Source organism: Varanus komodoensis, unplaced genomic scaffold (assembly GCF_004798865.1).
Source record: "Varanus komodoensis strain SLA01 unplaced genomic scaffold, ASM479886v1 scaffold16, whole genome shotgun sequence".
In the NCBI taxonomy this organism is placed as follows: domain Eukaryota; kingdom Metazoa; phylum Chordata; class Lepidosauria; order Squamata; family Varanidae; genus Varanus; species Varanus komodoensis.
In genome coordinates, this window is record NW_025335468.1 from 2,675,667 (window position 1) to 2,694,667 (window position 19,001).

General features: G+C 38.3%; 1 protein-coding gene across 3 annotated transcripts in view; it reads left to right on the plus strand.

The window, feature by feature from the left end:
* PTDSS2 (phosphatidylserine synthase 2) overlaps window positions 1-19,001 on the plus strand; it is a 50,857-nt gene that overhangs the window by 16,848 nt on the left and 15,008 nt on the right. For all 3 annotated transcript variants that reach the window (XR_006414263.1, XM_044425643.1, XM_044425645.1), the window contains exons 4-9: window positions 471-538; window positions 1,443-1,577; window positions 5,766-5,816; window positions 12,586-12,699; window positions 15,868-15,986; window positions 17,665-17,779. Coding sequence is in view for 2 of the 3 variants with exons in the window: in XM_044425643.1 (XP_044281578.1) it covers window positions 471-538; window positions 1,443-1,577; window positions 5,766-5,816; window positions 12,586-12,699; window positions 15,868-15,986; window positions 17,665-17,779 (602 nt within the window). In the remaining variant the exon portion in view is untranslated. The remainder of the gene's footprint in view (window positions 1-470; window positions 539-1,442; window positions 1,578-5,765; window positions 5,817-12,585; window positions 12,700-15,867; window positions 15,987-17,664; window positions 17,780-19,001) is intronic.

The window sequence follows — 19,001 nt, forward strand, 5'->3', positions numbered from 1 at the left end:
CAGCATGTGCTGCAGCAAATTGTAGATTAATCAGTCCACAATTTGTAGTCATTATGTTTGAATCAAGTCATCATCAGTCATTTGTTCTACACTTTATACCTGAAAGAGGATTTTCTTCTCTTCCCTATCCCTGGGAGTTAGAGTAAAAGGAGGAAGCCAGATTCGTGCTTGTCTTGATTCAAGTAGCACAATCATCATGGGTAGAACAACACCTAGAACAATAGCATAGGCTGTTCAGGTGGTGTGTTGCCTGTTAAAAAGATGCACTGGAGAAATCCATCTGGGTTTGAACAACATGACAACCCATTATAGATTCCTGCACATGATGGATTGTTGCATTGTGTGAACCCAATCACAGTCTAGTCCTGTGAAGTGTTAAAGAGATATTTAACTTGAGTTAAACATAATCTGTAAGAAATACACCCAACAACTGAAATTCATATACTCTAATTTTCTTCCTTTGTCTCAAGCCTACTGGAGATTTTGGCTGTGTGTCAGTGTTGTTTATGAGCTTTTCCTCATTTTCATACTCTTTCAGGTAAGAATATTTTTAAAGACTCTCCAAGAAAGCACAACTTTTCTAATGCAACCCTTTGTTAACAGTGGCCCTATTACACAGGAAAAAATCTGTTTTTCTGACATGTTGCTGTTAAATTGTGCATTACTGTTCCTTGATGGCAAAGTGCCAGTTCTTCACCTTTATCTCAAATGCAAGAGGATCATAATTAGCTTGGTTCTGTGTTTTGAGCAGAAACAATGTATATTTTCAGTAAGTGCCTGCTCTGGAGAAGGATGGAAATATAAAGGAGGTGTAGGCATGGGGTGCTACATACGCAGAGTTAGAAGGCAGCCAAATGTGGGGACTGATTGATAAAATTACTTTCCGTGAGTCGTATCAGTTTAGATCAGGGTAGGCAACCTTTGTGGATCTGTGGGCACATTTGGAAATGTGGGAAGATCCAGGGCATCACCACAAAATGGCTGTTAAGGGAAGCTTGGTGCTTACAAAGGCTAGTCACTGCATAACCCTGAAGTGTTCTTAGGAAATGAAGATGGCATCTGTCAGAGGCCCTCAGTTTGATTTGAAGGAAATATAGCTGCCAATAAGAAAAGTTGGGGGTAGAATTCTTCATTGAGCACCAATCACTGTGTCCAAGGGCCATCGGCACGACATTGCTTACCTGTGGTAGAGATTATACACCTTCTATTATATAACTTTTATTTTAAAGCAGTGAATGGATACCTAAATTTCTTCAGTTTTGTCTCACAGGTTATCAAGCCAAATGTGTACATTCTTTTTACTCCATTAAAAGCACTTGACCATTTCCTCTGTACTTTCACCTTAACAAATGTTAATAATAACTTTTTGAAAAGACTTTCACATTCTGTTGTATTTTAGAGCCTGTCTTAACTATTTCTAATAAATATGTTTAATTCTGCAGACTGTTCATGATGGAAGACAGTTTATGAAATTCATTGATCCTAATTTGGGGGTTCCCTTGCCAGAAAGAGACTATGGTGGTAATTGCCTTATTTATGATCCAGACAATGGGACAGATGCCTTTCACAATGTTTGGGTGAGATACTGACTGGAGAAATCTTACATAGTTGACAATACATTTATACCCTAATAGTTTGTGTTTGTATGGTTATCATGTGCACATTGATGTGGGTTTTCCAGAAAAAGTAGAACTAGAAATTTTTCCAGTCCTCTAAATAGTGATTTCCAGCATTTCTTTGTAGGAGTTCCTCCATGTGTCTTGTATTTTTTCAGGTCAGTTTCTGCCTAAATGCTTCTCTGTTCTTGTTGCATTGTTAACATACTCCTGCCCACTTTTACATTTGCCAACTAGCTTTCCTTCTTCTGTTTTCTTCCTTAGTGATGCCATGCACAAGACTTTTTGTGTTTCAGCATTATGACTTAGCTCAAAGTAACTACAAGCACTAGATGGCTAAAGGATCTTATGAAAACACTTCTAACTTCCTGAGTTCAAGAGAAGGAGTAAGGCACTTTTCTGAGGAAAGTGAAATAGACAACAATCACAGTCTTCATTTTAGTTTCAATTTTCCTTCAGTTTGTTATTCAAGTGTGTTAGCAACAAAGGACAAATATACGATATATAAATATGGTCCAAACCCAGTTTGGAGCCAACTCTGTTGTCCACTGGAAGAAGTTCTCATACTTTATTTTTCAGTTCTGTCATGGACAAGTGAGCATTGGAATGCAACAGTGCTTGCCTTAGAAAAATATAGAAGTTCATATCCTATCACATGATAAGACATCTAACATTGATTTGCAGTACAACAGCCCAGACAATTATGGATATATTTACCCTACATGGTGTGGAAATTTTTCCTAGAAAAAAAATAATAGCATCAGAAAATTTTCTATTTTGGACCATTTTTCACCCCATGCTACTACATGTGCATGGCTATTGGTGCTTAATCCAACATCATCTGGAATATGTGTTCTGTAATTCTATATGTGAAAAGGCAAAACTCCTTGAAGAGGACAGTCATGCGAGGGAAATTTGAAGGCAGAAAACAAACAGGAAGACCAAATATAAGATGGATTGACTCCATAAGGGAGGCCACAGACTTGAATTTACAAGAGCTGAGCACTCCCATGTCCTGTCATGGATAGGACATTTTAGAGGGCTTTCATATATAGGGACATCTTAAGTTGGAGAAGACTTGATGGCACATAACAACAACAGTGAAATTCATACAGCTTTTTGAAAATTTCAAGCTTTTTTAAAAAAAATATGAGTTCCCAACCCGTTTCTCTGGTATGATAGGCTTGAAAGTGAATGTCTAGTGAAATAGTAGAAGTCAGAATAGTGGCTGATTGTGCTTTTTGATGCTCAGGTGTTGAGGCTTCAGCGGCCTGCATAGCTATTTGCCTTTTCCTAGGGGAAAAGCAGCAAAAATTGTGTAAAATATGCAAAATGATGCAAGTCCTACTAATTTCTTGATTTATACAGTTCTTGGATTCTTGGTGCAGGATTTTTGTTTTATTCTTTTAGATAACACAGAGTATACATATTCTGCTTATATGCTCCAACTAAGCTCTGCATTGACAAAACCATGCTATCTACTAATTGTGCACTTTAGAAGTGGGGGGGGGGGGTAATTCTGTGGGATTATCACCCACTAGATGGAAGGTTTAATTTCACAGCCTTCTGAGTATTTGGTGAAATGAATAGATTCTTAACATTTTTTTTTTCTTGTGACGTATGCTTACATACTGGGAGGGCTGTGTTGTTAACCTTCAGAGAAGACAAGGCAAAGGACAGGCCATTCCAATGTAAAAAGGGAATAGAGACTCTGGATGGAAAAGGTTCTTTAGTAGTGGTGACCTGCAAAGTCAGTACCACTTTTGGTTTCTTGCCTGATATCAGTATGGCCTATATGTGCAACAGATACAAGCTGGAAGAGAAGTGGTGAGAATGCAGGATGTGTTCACTCTCAAGGGAATACAAGAAGATGAATGGTTCTTAGAGAGACAGAGCAGTAGAACTACAACAGCAGTGTGTAGTACAGGATCTAGAAGAACAACAACAAGCTAAGGTAGAAGAGGAGAATCCTGAAGCAAGGGAAAGTGACATATGGAAAATTTGTTAGTCGGGGGGATAGTTAGGAGCAGAACTGGAAGACACTCTGCCCCAGTGGAAGCAGTGGAACTGTGAAACTCCTTTCAGCTACCTGAGGATGAGACTGGGGAACAGCCTGTAGAGGAAAAGCTATGGGGCATCCCATGCAGGAGCACGCATGAGCCTGAAGGTCAGCCAAGCAGAAGTAATGAAACCAAGGTCTACAACAAAAAGAAGAGTTGCTGTTGTAGGAAATTACCTGCTGTTGTGAAGACTCATGGACTCTCCAGATATGCTCTGTCTCTGAAGAACGAATTATCAATGTGACTGAAGGGTTTCCAGCACTCATAAAGCCCACTGATACATGTCCCTTTCTTCTCAACCATGTAGGAGCAAAACAGCAGAGAAATTTGAAGACTTGGAAGCTTTGGAAAGGAAGCTCAAGAACTTTGGGGGCCCAGATGGCTTTCTCATCCATCCTTTCAATACTTATAAGAGGAATAGAAAGGAAAAGAAAAATGCTCCAGGTGAATGCCTGGCTATGAAGGTAGTGCTGCTGTGAGAAATTTGGATTCTGGGACTGTGAGCTATACTTCCTTGAAGATGGGCTGCTGGCAAGGGATAGGTTTCATCTCACAAGAACTGGGAAGAATGTTATGTCTCAGAATCAAGAAATTGATCAAAAGGACTTTAAACTGAACTCTACAGGGGAGAGAAGTAAACTTGGGCCAACTTTGGACAAAGGTTTATGCACCACGACAGGGAGAGCAATGCTAATACTTCCCAGTAATAGTCTTCCAAAAAATGTATGAAGAAAGCTAGAGTATAAAGCATGTGGTCTTTGATATCTGACTACTTATGTCCAGAGTATGGGAAAAAACAGCACAGACTTAAACTCTTAATACAGGAGAGTGACTATTACTGTATAGGTATAACTCAGAATTGGTGGGATGATTCCCATGACTGGAATTACACAATTGAAAGTTAGAGCTTGTTCAAGAGGAACACACAGAACAGTAAGGGAGGTTAAGTTGCAATATATGTCAAAGATACATAAGTCAGCACAGAAATAATGGAAGGATGTGCTTAGTAGCCCTATCAGGAGTGTCTAGATGGAGCAAAGAATAAAAGGAACATGGTTGTTGGAGACTACTACCCACCACTCCAGTCAAGGAGAAGAGGAGAATAAAACTTTTGAGAAGGAAATTGCCAGTGTTTCAAGGAGGCATGGTGTAATAATGGGGAACTTCCGTTTCTCCCTTATTTGAGAGACATATTCTGTCTCCCTTCTGAAATTGTAGGAGTGCCTACAGCTTCATGAAGGAGACTGTGACATGACTTAGGAGTGCTGAAACATTTTTCCAGATACAATAGGATCATTGTCTTATTTGGTGTTTACCTTCAAAATATACTTGAAAGCAATAATATCCATTCTTTTCTATTCCTGCTTTAGTGTTTCAGAGCTAGAGTCTTTTGCCTGCTGAAACTAAGGCTATAGAAGTGCAAGGTTTTGATTCAAGCTTCTGTGTGTTCTGGGTTTCAGAAAGCTTGGAATTTACTTTGTAATTCACAAGACTGGCATAACATTCAGGAACTACCAGTAGATTTAGAACTGTTACTCTATTTCCAGACAGCTTGGATCAAAGGATGTGGCTTTTTAGTTAGTCCATTTTTTGAAAAGCAAGATGCAAATAATTGCAGTTTCTCTGGTTGTACTGTAGGTTTGGCATTTTTGGAGGCAAAAATGGGGTGGGGTAATAATCTAACAAAAACACTTAAATTATATGGCTAGATACAGCATTAATTTTAGATAAATTAAGCACATTGCAGCCTCATTGAAATGAAATATAAACAGAATTTGGGCTTAAATAATTTGTTTCCCAAGAATGGTATTAGAATATCAAATATATCTTGAGTTAGCATTATTGTGTATCAGAATAACAGTAGGAAGATTTGTCTTGCTTTTTAAAATTTACATGTAAAAAATAAAAACTTTATTTTAAAAAGGACTAATATGTCTGGAACATCTTAGAAACTTCAAGGGAAATATTCCAAGTTAGAACCACAGTAATCCATCTGGCAGTAGTGATTGTGGTTACTTATCTTGATTCATTATATTTACAAGGAAAATGGGTCATATCTGTGTAACTTATTATTCTGCTTGAATTACAGGACAAACTAGATGGATTTGTTCCTGCTCATTTCCTTGGCTGGTATATAAAGGTAAGAATTGGTACTTTTTGGTTCAGTTGCTGTTAGCATTTGAAACTTCAGTGCTTCTTTCCATGTTGCAATGCACAAAATCAATTATATAATTCTGCCATCTGTGAAAAAGTTTAAATCATGTGTGTCCAATTTAACCAAACATGATAGGAAATAGCTTTATCTGCATTCCGTCTTAAATGCCAATCTGTTTACAGATAGTCATTTTATACCTTTAGATATATAAACTCAAATAATTTTTCCAACTCCTTTTAGTATTTTAATGCATACACAAGTAGGCTGCATTCCTGTGAACAATTACCTGGGAGAATGTTCCATTGTTCTCAGTGGGATGTACTTCTGAGCAGATGTGCATAGCATAAATTATTTCCATATAAGATTCACCAAGTGCAGTGAGCATGAGGAGTTCTAGTTATCCTAGCTTCACAACAAAGTATCAAAATAAAAAGTCTTTTTGAGCAGGTGAGTTAAGCAACCAAGAAGAAATAAAGTTGTTACTAAATTAGCTCAGGTAATAATGCATAAATCATCATCTGATGCTAAAAGAAGGGCATGGCAAAGGAACTAAATTCTAGAAGGGTAACTGTTCACAAACATACAGTTGGGAACTAAGTCTTAGGGAAGTCCAGTAGAATCCAATATGAACTTACACGTCCTACAATTTTCTTCAAATGATTCCTGAGTGGTTTCAAAGAACATCACGTAATTAAAATGAAACCAAAGTTTGGAAACGGACAGTAAAATTAATATATAGTTTTAAATAGGCAAGGCTACTGTATAGACCTAACTAGTGGAAGAGCCGCTTGTAAACAAAATATGCAATATAGCTTCAACTCAAGCTCAGCATAGGCAAGGTCTTGTGCAGCAACTCATACATTCAAGTTCAGAAATAGACCCACCTTAAGTTGAGAGTTGCATCTTTTCATTCATTTTAAGCAAACAAAAGCAAAACAAAGTGGTGGAAAGTGTACACTGAGGCAAGGTCAGTGACTCAGCCACTTGCATTCCCAGGGGAATTCAAACTACTTCCTTTTCTTAATCACCTACCCATTGTCTATTGCCCTCTCTAGTGGCTTGTTGTCAGCTATACCCTAACCTGAATAGCAGATTTCCATTCCCTAGATTTGTGCTCATTGGAATCTATTGTAGAATGGTAGGTGAGCTACATGCCCCCCTGCTTTTTAAATGAGAGCCTCTAATCTGATTGGCTGCAACAACAGTTGGGGCAATCTAGCTAGAGCTGTGTAAGGAGACAGGCTTGCAAAGGAGCTCAGTGTCCTTAGTGTGAAGTACCTGAGCAAGTTCAGCAGTGTGATGAGGCTAGGGTAGTTGAATCTCCCCTTCCTTTCCTGATAAATAAAACTTAATTTCCTGCCTTCTCTTAGTAATTAATTTAGTTTTCCAGGTAAATAAACCCAATAATAACAATCAGCTATGAAGGTTGAAAAGCTTGCAAGTACATGAGGACTATCCAGAATATTGCACTGAATGCCATATGTATGACTGTCTGGACAGCTTGGTATTATGGATTCCTGACTGTTAAGGAACAAATTAATTTGCTTAAAGCCAAGGTTATTGACTTAGAGGGGTAGACCAAAACAGAGAGCTTGATGAAGTGGGGACATAATGGTAGTGTTCCAATCATTAGCAGCAGTTGAGAAACTTGTAGAAAGTTGAAGGGGTAAATCAAGAGGGTAAACAAATCCCTGCAAAATGTTTTCAGAAACTCAGCTAGAATCTATTCCACACATTAGGGAAGGTAGCACCAAGTCCAGCAGGTTACCTGCATTGTTAATAGACATAGACACAGTCATGAAAGTTACTAGAGAAAAGAAGGCTTCCTTCAGAAAATGGAAAACTTGCTTAAATGAGAACAAAAAGAAATACATAATTGCACAAAGTTAATGCAAGCAGACAGGATGTGAGATACAAAAAACTTTTCGAGGAGCATTTTATTAACAACAAGGCCAACAATAAACAATTGTTTAAATATATCAGAAACTGGAAACTAGGTAGGGAGGCAGTTGGACAATTGGATGACCAAGTTTAAAGGAGTACTTTTTTATGATGAGACTGCTGAGTTATCTTAGGGTACAGTGCTGTGCCCCAATTGATGTTCTTTAGCTCCTGACCTTGGAGGTTAATGTGCATCTGATGCATGAAGTGAGGTATGCTGAGAGCAATCTCTGTTGCTGCCATGTGCCTCATTTAGTACATTTCATCAAAATGGCTGGGTTTTTTTGCTGTCTAGATGAAGCAGTGCAGAGTGAGGGCAGGGAAGATTGAAGGCCATCTGTAAATGGTGTAAACCTTTGGCCCCAGTCTCCTTCTTTTCCTCCCCTACCAAGTTGAAAGGCCACAGGATTGTGCCCTTAATCTGTAGTAATTGCAGATGATGTAGGAGAAATAAGTGTGCCTGAACTGAAACTTGCAGCAAGGAAGTCTGAGGAACCAAGGCAAATGTTGGTGACAAAAGATGAAGTTCTCTTGTTTACAAAATGAAAGCAAATAAATCTTCAAGTCAACATGGTATCCAACCTGGAATTCTTAAAGTACTCAAATTTGAAAATGCTGCTCTTCTAACTAAAATATATAACATATCCATAAGATCAGCCTCTTTACCAGAAGACTGGAGAATTGCTAGTGTAGCATCCATGTTTCAGAAAGGATCCAAGGGACATCTGAGAAATTACGGGTTAGTTAGCTTAAGATCTGTCTGGCTGAATTGATTGAAAACATTAAGTAAAATATAGATTAAAATATAAAAGGACAAGCCCTTCTGAAAAAGAATAATATTGGCTTCCACAAAGGTAAGTCTTATCTAACTAACCTTTTAGAGTACTTTGAAAGTGTCATTAAATATGTGCAGCAATCTGATTGAGTAGACATTGTTTCCTAAATTTCTAATAGTTTTCTCCAAAGATTCCTGAGCAAATTTAGCAATCATGGAATAAGAGAAGACACCCACCAATGGATCAGTAACTGGTTAAATAACAGAAAGCACAGGGTAGGAATAAATGGTAAAGTCTTCCAGTGGAGGGATATAACCAGTGAGGTTCTCACAGGGATGTGCACAGGGACTAGTGTTTTTCCAATGTGTTCATAAATGATATGGAGTTGGGAATGAGCAGTGAGGTGGCCAAGTTTACTGATGACATCAAATTATTTAGGATTATGAAGAGCTCTCTAAACTGGGAGAACAGGTATCAAATGGCGATTGTGGTTCAGTGTAAGCAAGTCTAAAGTAATGTATGTTTGGGGCTGGGGGAGGGGGGAATTCCAGCTGAGCTAGCTAGATCTTGAGGTTGTGGTGGACAGTTCTGTGAAAATGTCACCTCAGTGAAAAAAGCAGATTCCATGCTTGGCCTAAAATAAAACTGCTAATATCATAATGCCTTTGAATAAATCTATGGTGTGACCACAGCAGGAATACTTCATTTAGTTCCACACCTAGAAAAGGATATTATATAGCTGGGGAAAGGGCAGCAAAAATAATAAAGGAGCTGGAACCTCTTCTGTGGGGAAAGATTAAAAAGCTGAGACTATTTAGCTTAGAAGAACAGTGAGACAGGAGAGACATGATGGAGTTATCCATGGTATAGAGAAAGGATTGGGAGACATTTTTCTCATAATACTAGAACCCAGCCAATTCCATTTAAGCGATTGGTGGGAGATTCAGCATAGAAGTACTTCACATAATACATAATTAAACTATGGCATTCACTACCACAAAATATAGTGATAGCCACCAACACGAGTTGCTAAAAAAGGGAATTAGACAACTGCATGGAGGATATGGCTATAAATGGCTATTAATCCTGATGGCTAAATGCTTCCTCCAGTATCAGAAGCAGTGTGCCTATGTATACCAGTTACTGAGAAACATGAATGGGAGGGTGTTATTTCACTCATGCCCTACTTGTGAGTTTCCCACAGGCAATCAGTTGGCTACTGTATGAATGTCAGAATGTTGGGCTAGATAGACATTTGCTCTGATCCAGCATTGTTCTCCTTATGTGACTTATAAAAATTGCTTGTTTCTAGGCTGTGATGAAGCTAACACACACACATGTTCAGACATGCATACAGTGTAAATAAAAATGCAGCTCTGCCTAATACGCCTTTTGTAAACTGCCCAGAGAGCTTCAGCTATGGGCAGTATAGAAATGTAATAATCATATTTCATTTCATCATGCCACCACAGTGATTTCACTTTGTACATGTTGCTTAGGAAGCACATCAGGCATAATTTTAAGGTTTCCTCTGCAAGTGTTAAAGCCAGAATTAATTTCTTGTGATTATATATAGTGTGACTTGCATTTAATTTTTCTAGTCATCAATGACTAAACTCTTGCCACTCATCTGAAAAGAAAACTTCTGCTGACTGATAACTTCAGCACCATATTTTGCTGCCTCTGCTGTGCAGAGTGGTTGGAAGCCCAGTTTGGATCTTTGTGCCTTTGTAGGTGGTGTTTGCACTAAATTACCACATTTAATCCCCAGAAGCCTCTGCAGATGCATGCTAAAAAAAACATTTGCCCTTCTTTTAAAATATTTTAAATAATGTACACACACATTCTGTTCACATGTAATGACAACCCATCACTTTAAAACTGATAAAATTGTCATGTATAAGTAGATGCTTATCTTGTTTTACTGTAAAACTCCCAGTTGGCTCCTTTATAGGTTGTACAGTGTAGTGTAGGAGACTCAGATTCCAGGTTCTTCAGGGACTTAAGGGCAACGTAACAACAAACCATGGGTTAACCACTGGGCATTTAAGGCCCTAAATAATCCAGCAGTGCAGATTTGCATGCCACTCTGTGCAGCCTACAAAGTAGCTAATCATGAGTTGCCCATGAAATGGAAGAGGCAGGAGCACTACAGGCACAACAGAACCCATTTTTATTTTAAGTGGACAGCTTATCATTACAAGTGAGCCAGGTCACTGTAAATGCAGTTATGTAGAGCAGACATTCATGCCTATCAGTCATAACAAATATTAGCCTCTTGATACCATAAATATCAGTATCTGAAAGCTAAATTCCTTCCTATGATTTTCCATAAAATAATGGAAGAGCACCATTTTGTTAGAATTTAGGGCAGAGTTTATTCAACTCTGAATTGCTAGCATCTTACATTCTTTGCAAAATTTGTTTGGAACTTTAATTTCATATTGGTATAAGGAAGCTGTTTTATGTCTTTGAGCCATGGATTAGTTACCATATTTAAATACATTTCACAGTACAGGATTGTACTGTACCATCTGTTGCAAAAACTTTGCATATTGTTATTGGCAACATGTTTTTCCTGACAACAACTGACTTGAGAGGTTATAATTTAACATCCTTGACTTTAACAACTTTAACATCATTGCAACTTTGGGAAAATGCTTTCTTAACATAAAGAACTTAATATGAGGGGTAGTCACACGTTACATTCAGTGTGTGTACATGTGTACACAGATTGCTGATCTGTACGCATGTATGGTTATTCACACATAATGGAGTGTACATGTGCTCTTACAGGGGTTTCTGGATGATATCCCAGTATCATTTTGTCTACCAAAGGGCATTCCTTCACCTAGAAGAACATGTGACAGAATACTGTAATCCTTACATTGCTGCTGCAGTATTCAAACTTCTTGATTAACAAAGAGTAATTTTTGCATCTGCAGTAAGTGGTTTTTGGTTGTCTCTTTAATTTAATCAATCTCATAAAAGTACTGCTGCTACTCTTGTTTACACAGAAATACATCTGTGTGTATTCACTGGGGCTTGCATAGGATTGTGCTCCTTGGAAAAGTTACCAGTTCTTCCTAAAACATTATGAAGACATGTTGTCCAGTTATGTATAACTTTGCTGTTCAATTTTACCTGTCCAAGAAATCACTACTATGAAATTTCTAGCATTTTTAATTTGTTTTTCAGCATTTTAAAAATCCACTGCTAAAGATTTATTTAATTAATGAGAAAGATAGGAGGAAAGTATTGGGATAATTCTGATATACAGTTTAAGGTAAATAGTGAAGCAAAATAAAATTAAATGATGGACTCCAATCAATTATCCACTTAATGAGCAATTAGCCCTATCTGTTGCAGCACAGCCCTGGGCTGGAATGCAGTTGTAGGAGTTGGTCATTCACTTCCTGGATACAGAGCTGTTACTGGATAAACAAAGAAATCTGTATTGCATTCTACAGTGCAGCATTCACATTTTAATACAAACAGACATAGTTTATGCATTCTAAACTAATATGCAAGCTAAGACACAATGTTTTTGATTTCTTACATCTCTGAATTTTGTGATGCTCTTCTCTTAAAAAATTGCATGCATTAAACAATTGCATATAGAAATTAACATTTTCTTGTGTAAGAACATATTCACTAGGGGAAAATGTTTGCCGAAATAGGTGTATTAGGGAAAACATATACATAATTGCATATGCATGTTTGTGTGTATGAAAATGCATATACATTTTTGTGTGGACCTAAAAATGTTTTTGCAGACCGTGGCAGAAATTGGAATCAATGTGTTCTTGAACAGGAATGAATGATATAGAAATCAAAACAAACAAATTAGTCCATCCCTACTGTATGCCTACAAGCCTTTGTCACTTTTTAAGTCTGGATTTCAGCTTCAGGGACTGTTCTGAGCCCTTTGTGGAATACATTGGATAACACTCTTTCAACAGGTTTTGATGATGAGTAGCTAAGATTCGGAATAATCTTCAAGATTAACTTTCTTTTGTTTTTTACAACTTGTTCAGACACTCATGATTCGTGATTGGTGGATGTGCATGATTATCAGTGTAATGTTTGAATTTCTGGAGTACAGTCTAGAGCATCAGCTTCCAAACTTCAGTGAATGTTGGTGGGACCATGTAAGTACCAGTCTTTAAAGAAATAAAATGTTTTAAGATGTCAGTGTACCAGATTCCTCTGCCAATAAATTGTTAGGGCCCAATTCTATGGTCAATGTTTTTTGTTTGTTTTTTTCTATACTGTTGTAGCTCTCTGGGCAGTTTCCAACAGACAAAATACAATAAAATACATAAAATCAGAAATACATTAAAGTTTAAATTAGCTAGAACCAACAAACAACAAAGAAAGACTCAGTAAAACACTCAGGATGGGCAATCCTGTCAGGACTCTGGTACCTAGATATGTCTTTAAAAGCCTTAACATAGAGGACTGTGTTAGCCTGCTGCCATAAGGATGACAGATTTGGCACCAGTTGGGCAACAGTTATGGGAGGTTCTTGCATAAGTAGCAAGCCACCACAGAGAAGGCCCTTTCCCTTGTTGCCACTCTCCATGCTTCCCTTGGAGTTGGCACTCAGAGGAAACCCCCTGAAATTGACTGTAGTATCTAGGTAGATTGTGGTTAGGAGAGGCAGTTTGGTCTTAAGCTGTGTCAGTTTTTACAGGTTAAAAGCAGCACTTAGAATTGGGACTAGAAATATACAGGCAGGCAGCGCAAGCAGGCCAGAACTGGTCATGTGTGTTTAGACCTGCAGGTCCCAGTTATTAATTTGGCTGTTGCATTCTCCTTCAGCTACAGCTTCTGAACCATCTTCAAAGGACAGTCTCATGTAGAGTAGATTGCAGTTATCTAATTTAGAGATTACCAGAGTGTAGATTTCTGAAGCTGGGCTATCTCTGTCCAGATAGGGGTGTAGCTGAGCCACTACCCAAAACATACTGACGGCAGTGCACTCCAAACTCTGAATGATCCCATTCAGTGGTCTGATGTAGATGCTAAATAGCATGGTCAGGACAGACCTCTGAGGAACTTCATTCTGGAGAATCCACAGGACTGAACAATATTGCCCAAGGACCACCTTCTGGAGAAAGCCCTCCAAGTAGGAGCAGAATCACTGCAATATATTGCCTCCCACTCCCAACTCAGTTGTCCCAGAAGAATACCATGAGGGATCCAGCAGTATCAACAGGGTCATACTTCCTGTCTTTGTCCTGACATAGGTCATCATACAGGGTGATCAAGGCTGTTTCCATGCCAAAACCAGACCTGGAACCCGACTGAAACAGATCCAGATAATCAGTCTCATCTGAGAGTGCCTGGATTTGATTGGCAACCATCCTCTCAAGAAACCTGCCCAGGAAAGGAATTTACTGCTGGCCTACAGTTATTCAGCTCTTCCAGGTCAAGGGGAAATTTCTTCAGAAGTAGTCTCACCACCACCTCTTTAAGGCAATATGAGATCACTCCCTCGCACAATGAGGCATTAATCACCTTTCTGGTCCAGCCAGATATTCTTTCCTTGCTGGCTTATAGGAGGGGCAAGGATCCAGTACAGAAATGGTTGCATGAACCTGTCCAAGCACCTTGTCCACATCCTTGAGCTGTATCAAGTGAATCTTGTCCAATAAAACCAGAGCAGGCTGTGCTCTGGATACCTCTACAGATTCAGCAGCTTTAACACTAGAGTCCAAGTCCTGACAGATGCAAGCAATTTTTTCTTGGAAGTACACAGCAAGGACATTACAGTGGGCCTGAGATGGTTCCAAGATAACTCTGGGGTCAGAATGTAATAAGGTACAGACAACCTTGAAAAGTTCCACTTGGGGCTGGAGGGAAGAATGAATTTAGGACAGTGGGATAGTGTTTCTTTGCCACTCTCACTGCCTCAAAACATACCCAACTGTAGGCACACACCAGGTTGCTGTTACATTTGCTGGGAATTTTCCTCCATCTGCACTCAAAACTGTCTGCTAAGTTCTGTTGTACTCAGTTCTGCGATGTACCATGAGCAAAGAGGAGATGAAAAGCTCTTGCTTTCCTTTTTTTTTTTTGGTAACTTTGACAAGATTCATTGAAGCTCTGACAAACTGTGGTTAGTCTTAACTGTGATTAACAAAAGAAGCCAACTTCAAAGACTGGTTTCCAAAGCTGGTTTGTTTCAATACATTGTAGTAATAATTGTCCACAGTTTATTCTGACATAACTCAAAACTGGTTAACCAACACCAAAAGCAAAAACATCTTAACTTCCTGTCTGCGACAGGAATATAAAAGTATACATGTATTAAGTATTCAATTAAAAAAAAACAATACCAGGTCAACTTCATACAAGGATACTACAATTCAAACCACAATCTGTAGACAGAGGAAAGGTAGGGGAGTGCTATGTTAACTAAATATTGGAAAATAGATGTTTAAAAAAAGGCTTGTTTTTTTAATGATACATTTGAGGATTGAACAATGGAGATATGGCAGAACAGGGAAGGCCATCAAAGAAGGAATCGAAGATGAAGTGAAAGTTTCAAGCCTAGGGAGAAAGAATAGATACATCTTGACAGAAGGAAGTATTCATAACAAAGAGTCAGCTGGCCACAAGCTTCACACTTTAAATTTGGTAGACATATCATAGTATAGGAAGTAACAAATTGATCATCAGAGGAACCCCTTAATGTCACAGCAAAATGCCTTGCAATATAAGTTGAACAAATAGGGAATTATCAGAATATTGAATGGGGTAGAGTAAATTATTAATATTTATGAAGAAGTAACATACTAATTTTATAGATGAAATCATTTCTTGAATTTTATGAACTGAGAATCATTCATAAAAACATTCTGTCTTGTCTAAAGATTTATTATGTATTGAAATCATTTAGAAGCACACCTCAGAGATCTTTGGGGTATTTTAGAATTCCTGGATAATGGAAGCATATATAAATTATATGCAGTGCTTTTTTTGTAAAAAAAAAAAAAGGTGCCGGAACTCACATCGCCGCCAGCAGTAAGCACTCCGCGCGCAACCAGACACACCAATCCCAAGCCGGGCAGCGTGGACACAAACGCCGCCTGCAGGCACTATGTTAATGATGTTTGCTGCTGACCTGCTATTCCGACAAACGATTCAAAATCACTTCGTAAAATCCATTGGAAAAAAAGGTGCTGGAACGCCGTTCCGATGCATTCTATGACAAAAAAAAAGCCCTGATTATATGTATAGAAATATGCATTGTTACTATGATACAAAGATCTGTGCTGGTTGCTTAAATTTGTCTTTCTTGCTTTTTTCAGTGGATTATGGATGTAATCATATGCAATGGACTTGGCATTTACTGTGGAATGAAGACTTTAGGGTGGCTTTCCTTGAAAACATATAAATGGCAAGGACTTTGGAACATTCCCACATACAAGTATGTTACATCTTGTATGTTGCAAGATTTCATACCTGAAACAGAAAAATGTAACTCTCAAGAGCTTTTACTTCTACATAAGCAGATATGTCCGAAACCTAATTTGTGGGAGATAAAAGCAATTCATTCTGATGTAGACTAGAATTAAGCTAGGATAAATGCATAATAATTGCAATATTTGTAAAAACAAGTTTTTTTAAAAAAATCCATAACACTAGAAATATATAAGATAAATATTTAACTTCTCTATGGATGTTGATAAAATTGTATCAGTTGACTTCTATGTATGGGAGAAGAGGGAGAGGCAGTGTTTGCTTGTCTTTTATGTTATGCTGGGCTATAAAAACTGAGCATGACATAGAATATATTTTCCTTGAACAAAACTGTTGCTTTCAAGTTTATATTAAGTGCATCTTGAAATGCAGTGTTTCAAGCAAACATCTCTGCTTTGCTAAGAACCAAATTTTAGCATGAGGTATAAAAGCTTAACCAAGTCAGTTCTGGTGATTTTAATCTAAATGCTTTCTTAGAAATCTTTAACATTTCCCATGTGCTAATTCAGAAGTCATTACAGGTGTGTGTTTTGAGGCAACACTGCTTCCAAGGACCAAGTTTCCATATTAACCATTTACAGAATAAACAGTATTACTAGTGATTCCATTTCTTACATAGGAACTGGCATAGCTCATACTCAGTTCTAAACAAATTCATGCATCAGGTGTGACAATATCATTGACTCTGGTTTATTAGCTGTTAACAGAGGCCACACTTCATAGCTGAGTTGGGGTCAAAGCAAAATTCAGCCCTCCCGGAACCACTGATTCCAGGTTATAATAGGAAATTTGTTTGCTCAGGAGAAAGCAAGATTAGCTTGCTTATTCAGAATAATTCCCTGCATGACTAATTAGATGTAAGCAAGATGAAATCACTCAGCAGCTTTTTTAAACAGCATATTAACAGCACCCCTCTGACTGGCTAATCAGAAGTAACTGTGACTATCATGTCTACTCAGAAGTAAGCAGAATAAAGCTTAGAAGGAAGCAGGACTGAATCAGTAGCTTTGTACCTTGGCCCCATCCCCTCTGACCCTCAGGGAAAAGTTATTCTCTCTATTCAGCACCAGATTAGAGATAACAAGTGCTTTTTCCTGCTAAGCACTGAATGGAGGTGGCAGGGGAATTGGGGAGAGGGGGATCCCTAAACAAGGAAAAACATTTATCTCCAGTTAGTTGCTAAATGGCAGTTAGAGCTTTTTCCTGATGACTGAGTGGATGGGATCAGAAGACACTGCTGAGAGGATGGGGAAGGCCTTGTCAGGCCTGTGGCCAGAGGATCTCCAAACTTAATGCTTTTGGCATTATGTGTATACTACTGTTGTAATGCAAGGAGTCACACATAAATGTGCAGATGAGCATAAATGTTCACAACTCTGACTGATGCTCATTTTTCATAACTCCATAGACGATCTATTAACTTCAGCCTTTCTACCTAACTCATAGCTTAGTATTTAACCAAATTCCCAAATGTATCCTCAGCATCCCTCAGTCAGAGATTTCTTTGGGGTTACAGCACAGACTCTTGACAATTTAAATAGATACTGAAATGTAAATGATAATTTGGCATGCACAGAGTTCACACCACAGCAACAACATGAGGTACTTATGTTTTTCTCCCCTAGAGGTAAAATGAAGAGGATTGCCTTTCAATTTACACCATACAGCTGGGTTAAATTTGAATGGAAGCCAGCATCCAGCCTTCGCAGATGGCTAGCAGTCTGTGGTATTATTTTTATAGTAAGGAACACTTTCTTTCTTACAGGTGCAACAAATGGACATAGCTATTCTAAAATGGTTCTTGTCATCTTATTTCTGGTGTTTCTCAATTGGTTCACCCTTTTAACCTGTTACTATATAATTTGCTTGATAATGTTAAGTTTGTAAGTAAGCAAAATGTCAGTTTGCCCCCAAGAATTGCCCCCCCCCCCACCTGGCCTGCTCTGTCTCTGGGTGTAATGGCCTTGGCACTTCAGCCATGAATTCCAACCCTATTTCTCTTACTTCTGTATCATAATCAGAGTCAACAACCTTTAATGGCTGCATAAGGGGAAAAGTGGCCCCAATCCCTACTCCGGGAGACCAGTTCCATCACAAGTTAATTACAGGAACTGGCTCTTGAGCTGCTTGGCAGGAACAGCAAAACACCCTGCCACTTTGTGATCTTGCCCTTGCTGCTGCAGTGACAGCACTTTGGAGTGAGCGTCACTGGTCTGACACCTTCTTTCTTTTTTCTTTTTTAAAAATTTCATTCACTGTTTTACTTTTCATTTTCCCTTTCTTTTAACCTGGGGGTTTTTTGGCTTGAAAATTGTGCAACTGTGTTCACTAAGGTTTTTTGTTTTTGTTTTTTTTTAACTACAGTTGCTTTTGTCAGATTTTCAGAGGTGCACAAGTTTAAGTTTAGGACTATCTGATATGTGTACTCTTGCCTTGTCAATCACTTTTTATGTTTCAGCTGTCAAACAGAACAGGAAAGTGGACTGGGTAACATACATGGAAAATTGCATGACAACACTGCATGTAAGCTAATTTACACTCATTTGCCAACTGTCACTTTCCTTGCTGTCAACTGAAAAGTAGCAATAATCAGTACACCATAAAGTGGTAGCAGCAATACACTCTCTTAGAATATAATCATCTGGCTTTTTGTTTTTTAAATTATTTTTAAAAAGCCTGGTGATACAGCAAAATGGGGCTGAGTGAATGGTTTTCACTGGAGGGGCAGGTGTAAGTACAGTTGGTGCTTACGCTTCATTTGTTCTATCGTATTCTGCCATCTCCATTTTTTTTAACTGTTTTGGATATTTGCACACTTTGGAGAACTGGAAAATATGCACAAATATAATAGCTGGGGGGAAAACATTGCTGGATTTCAAGATAGGGCAGTGAATGGAGGTGAGTTATGCAGGAGTTATTTCAGATGTGTAAATTACCTTTCCATTTTCTATCCAGCTGTTAA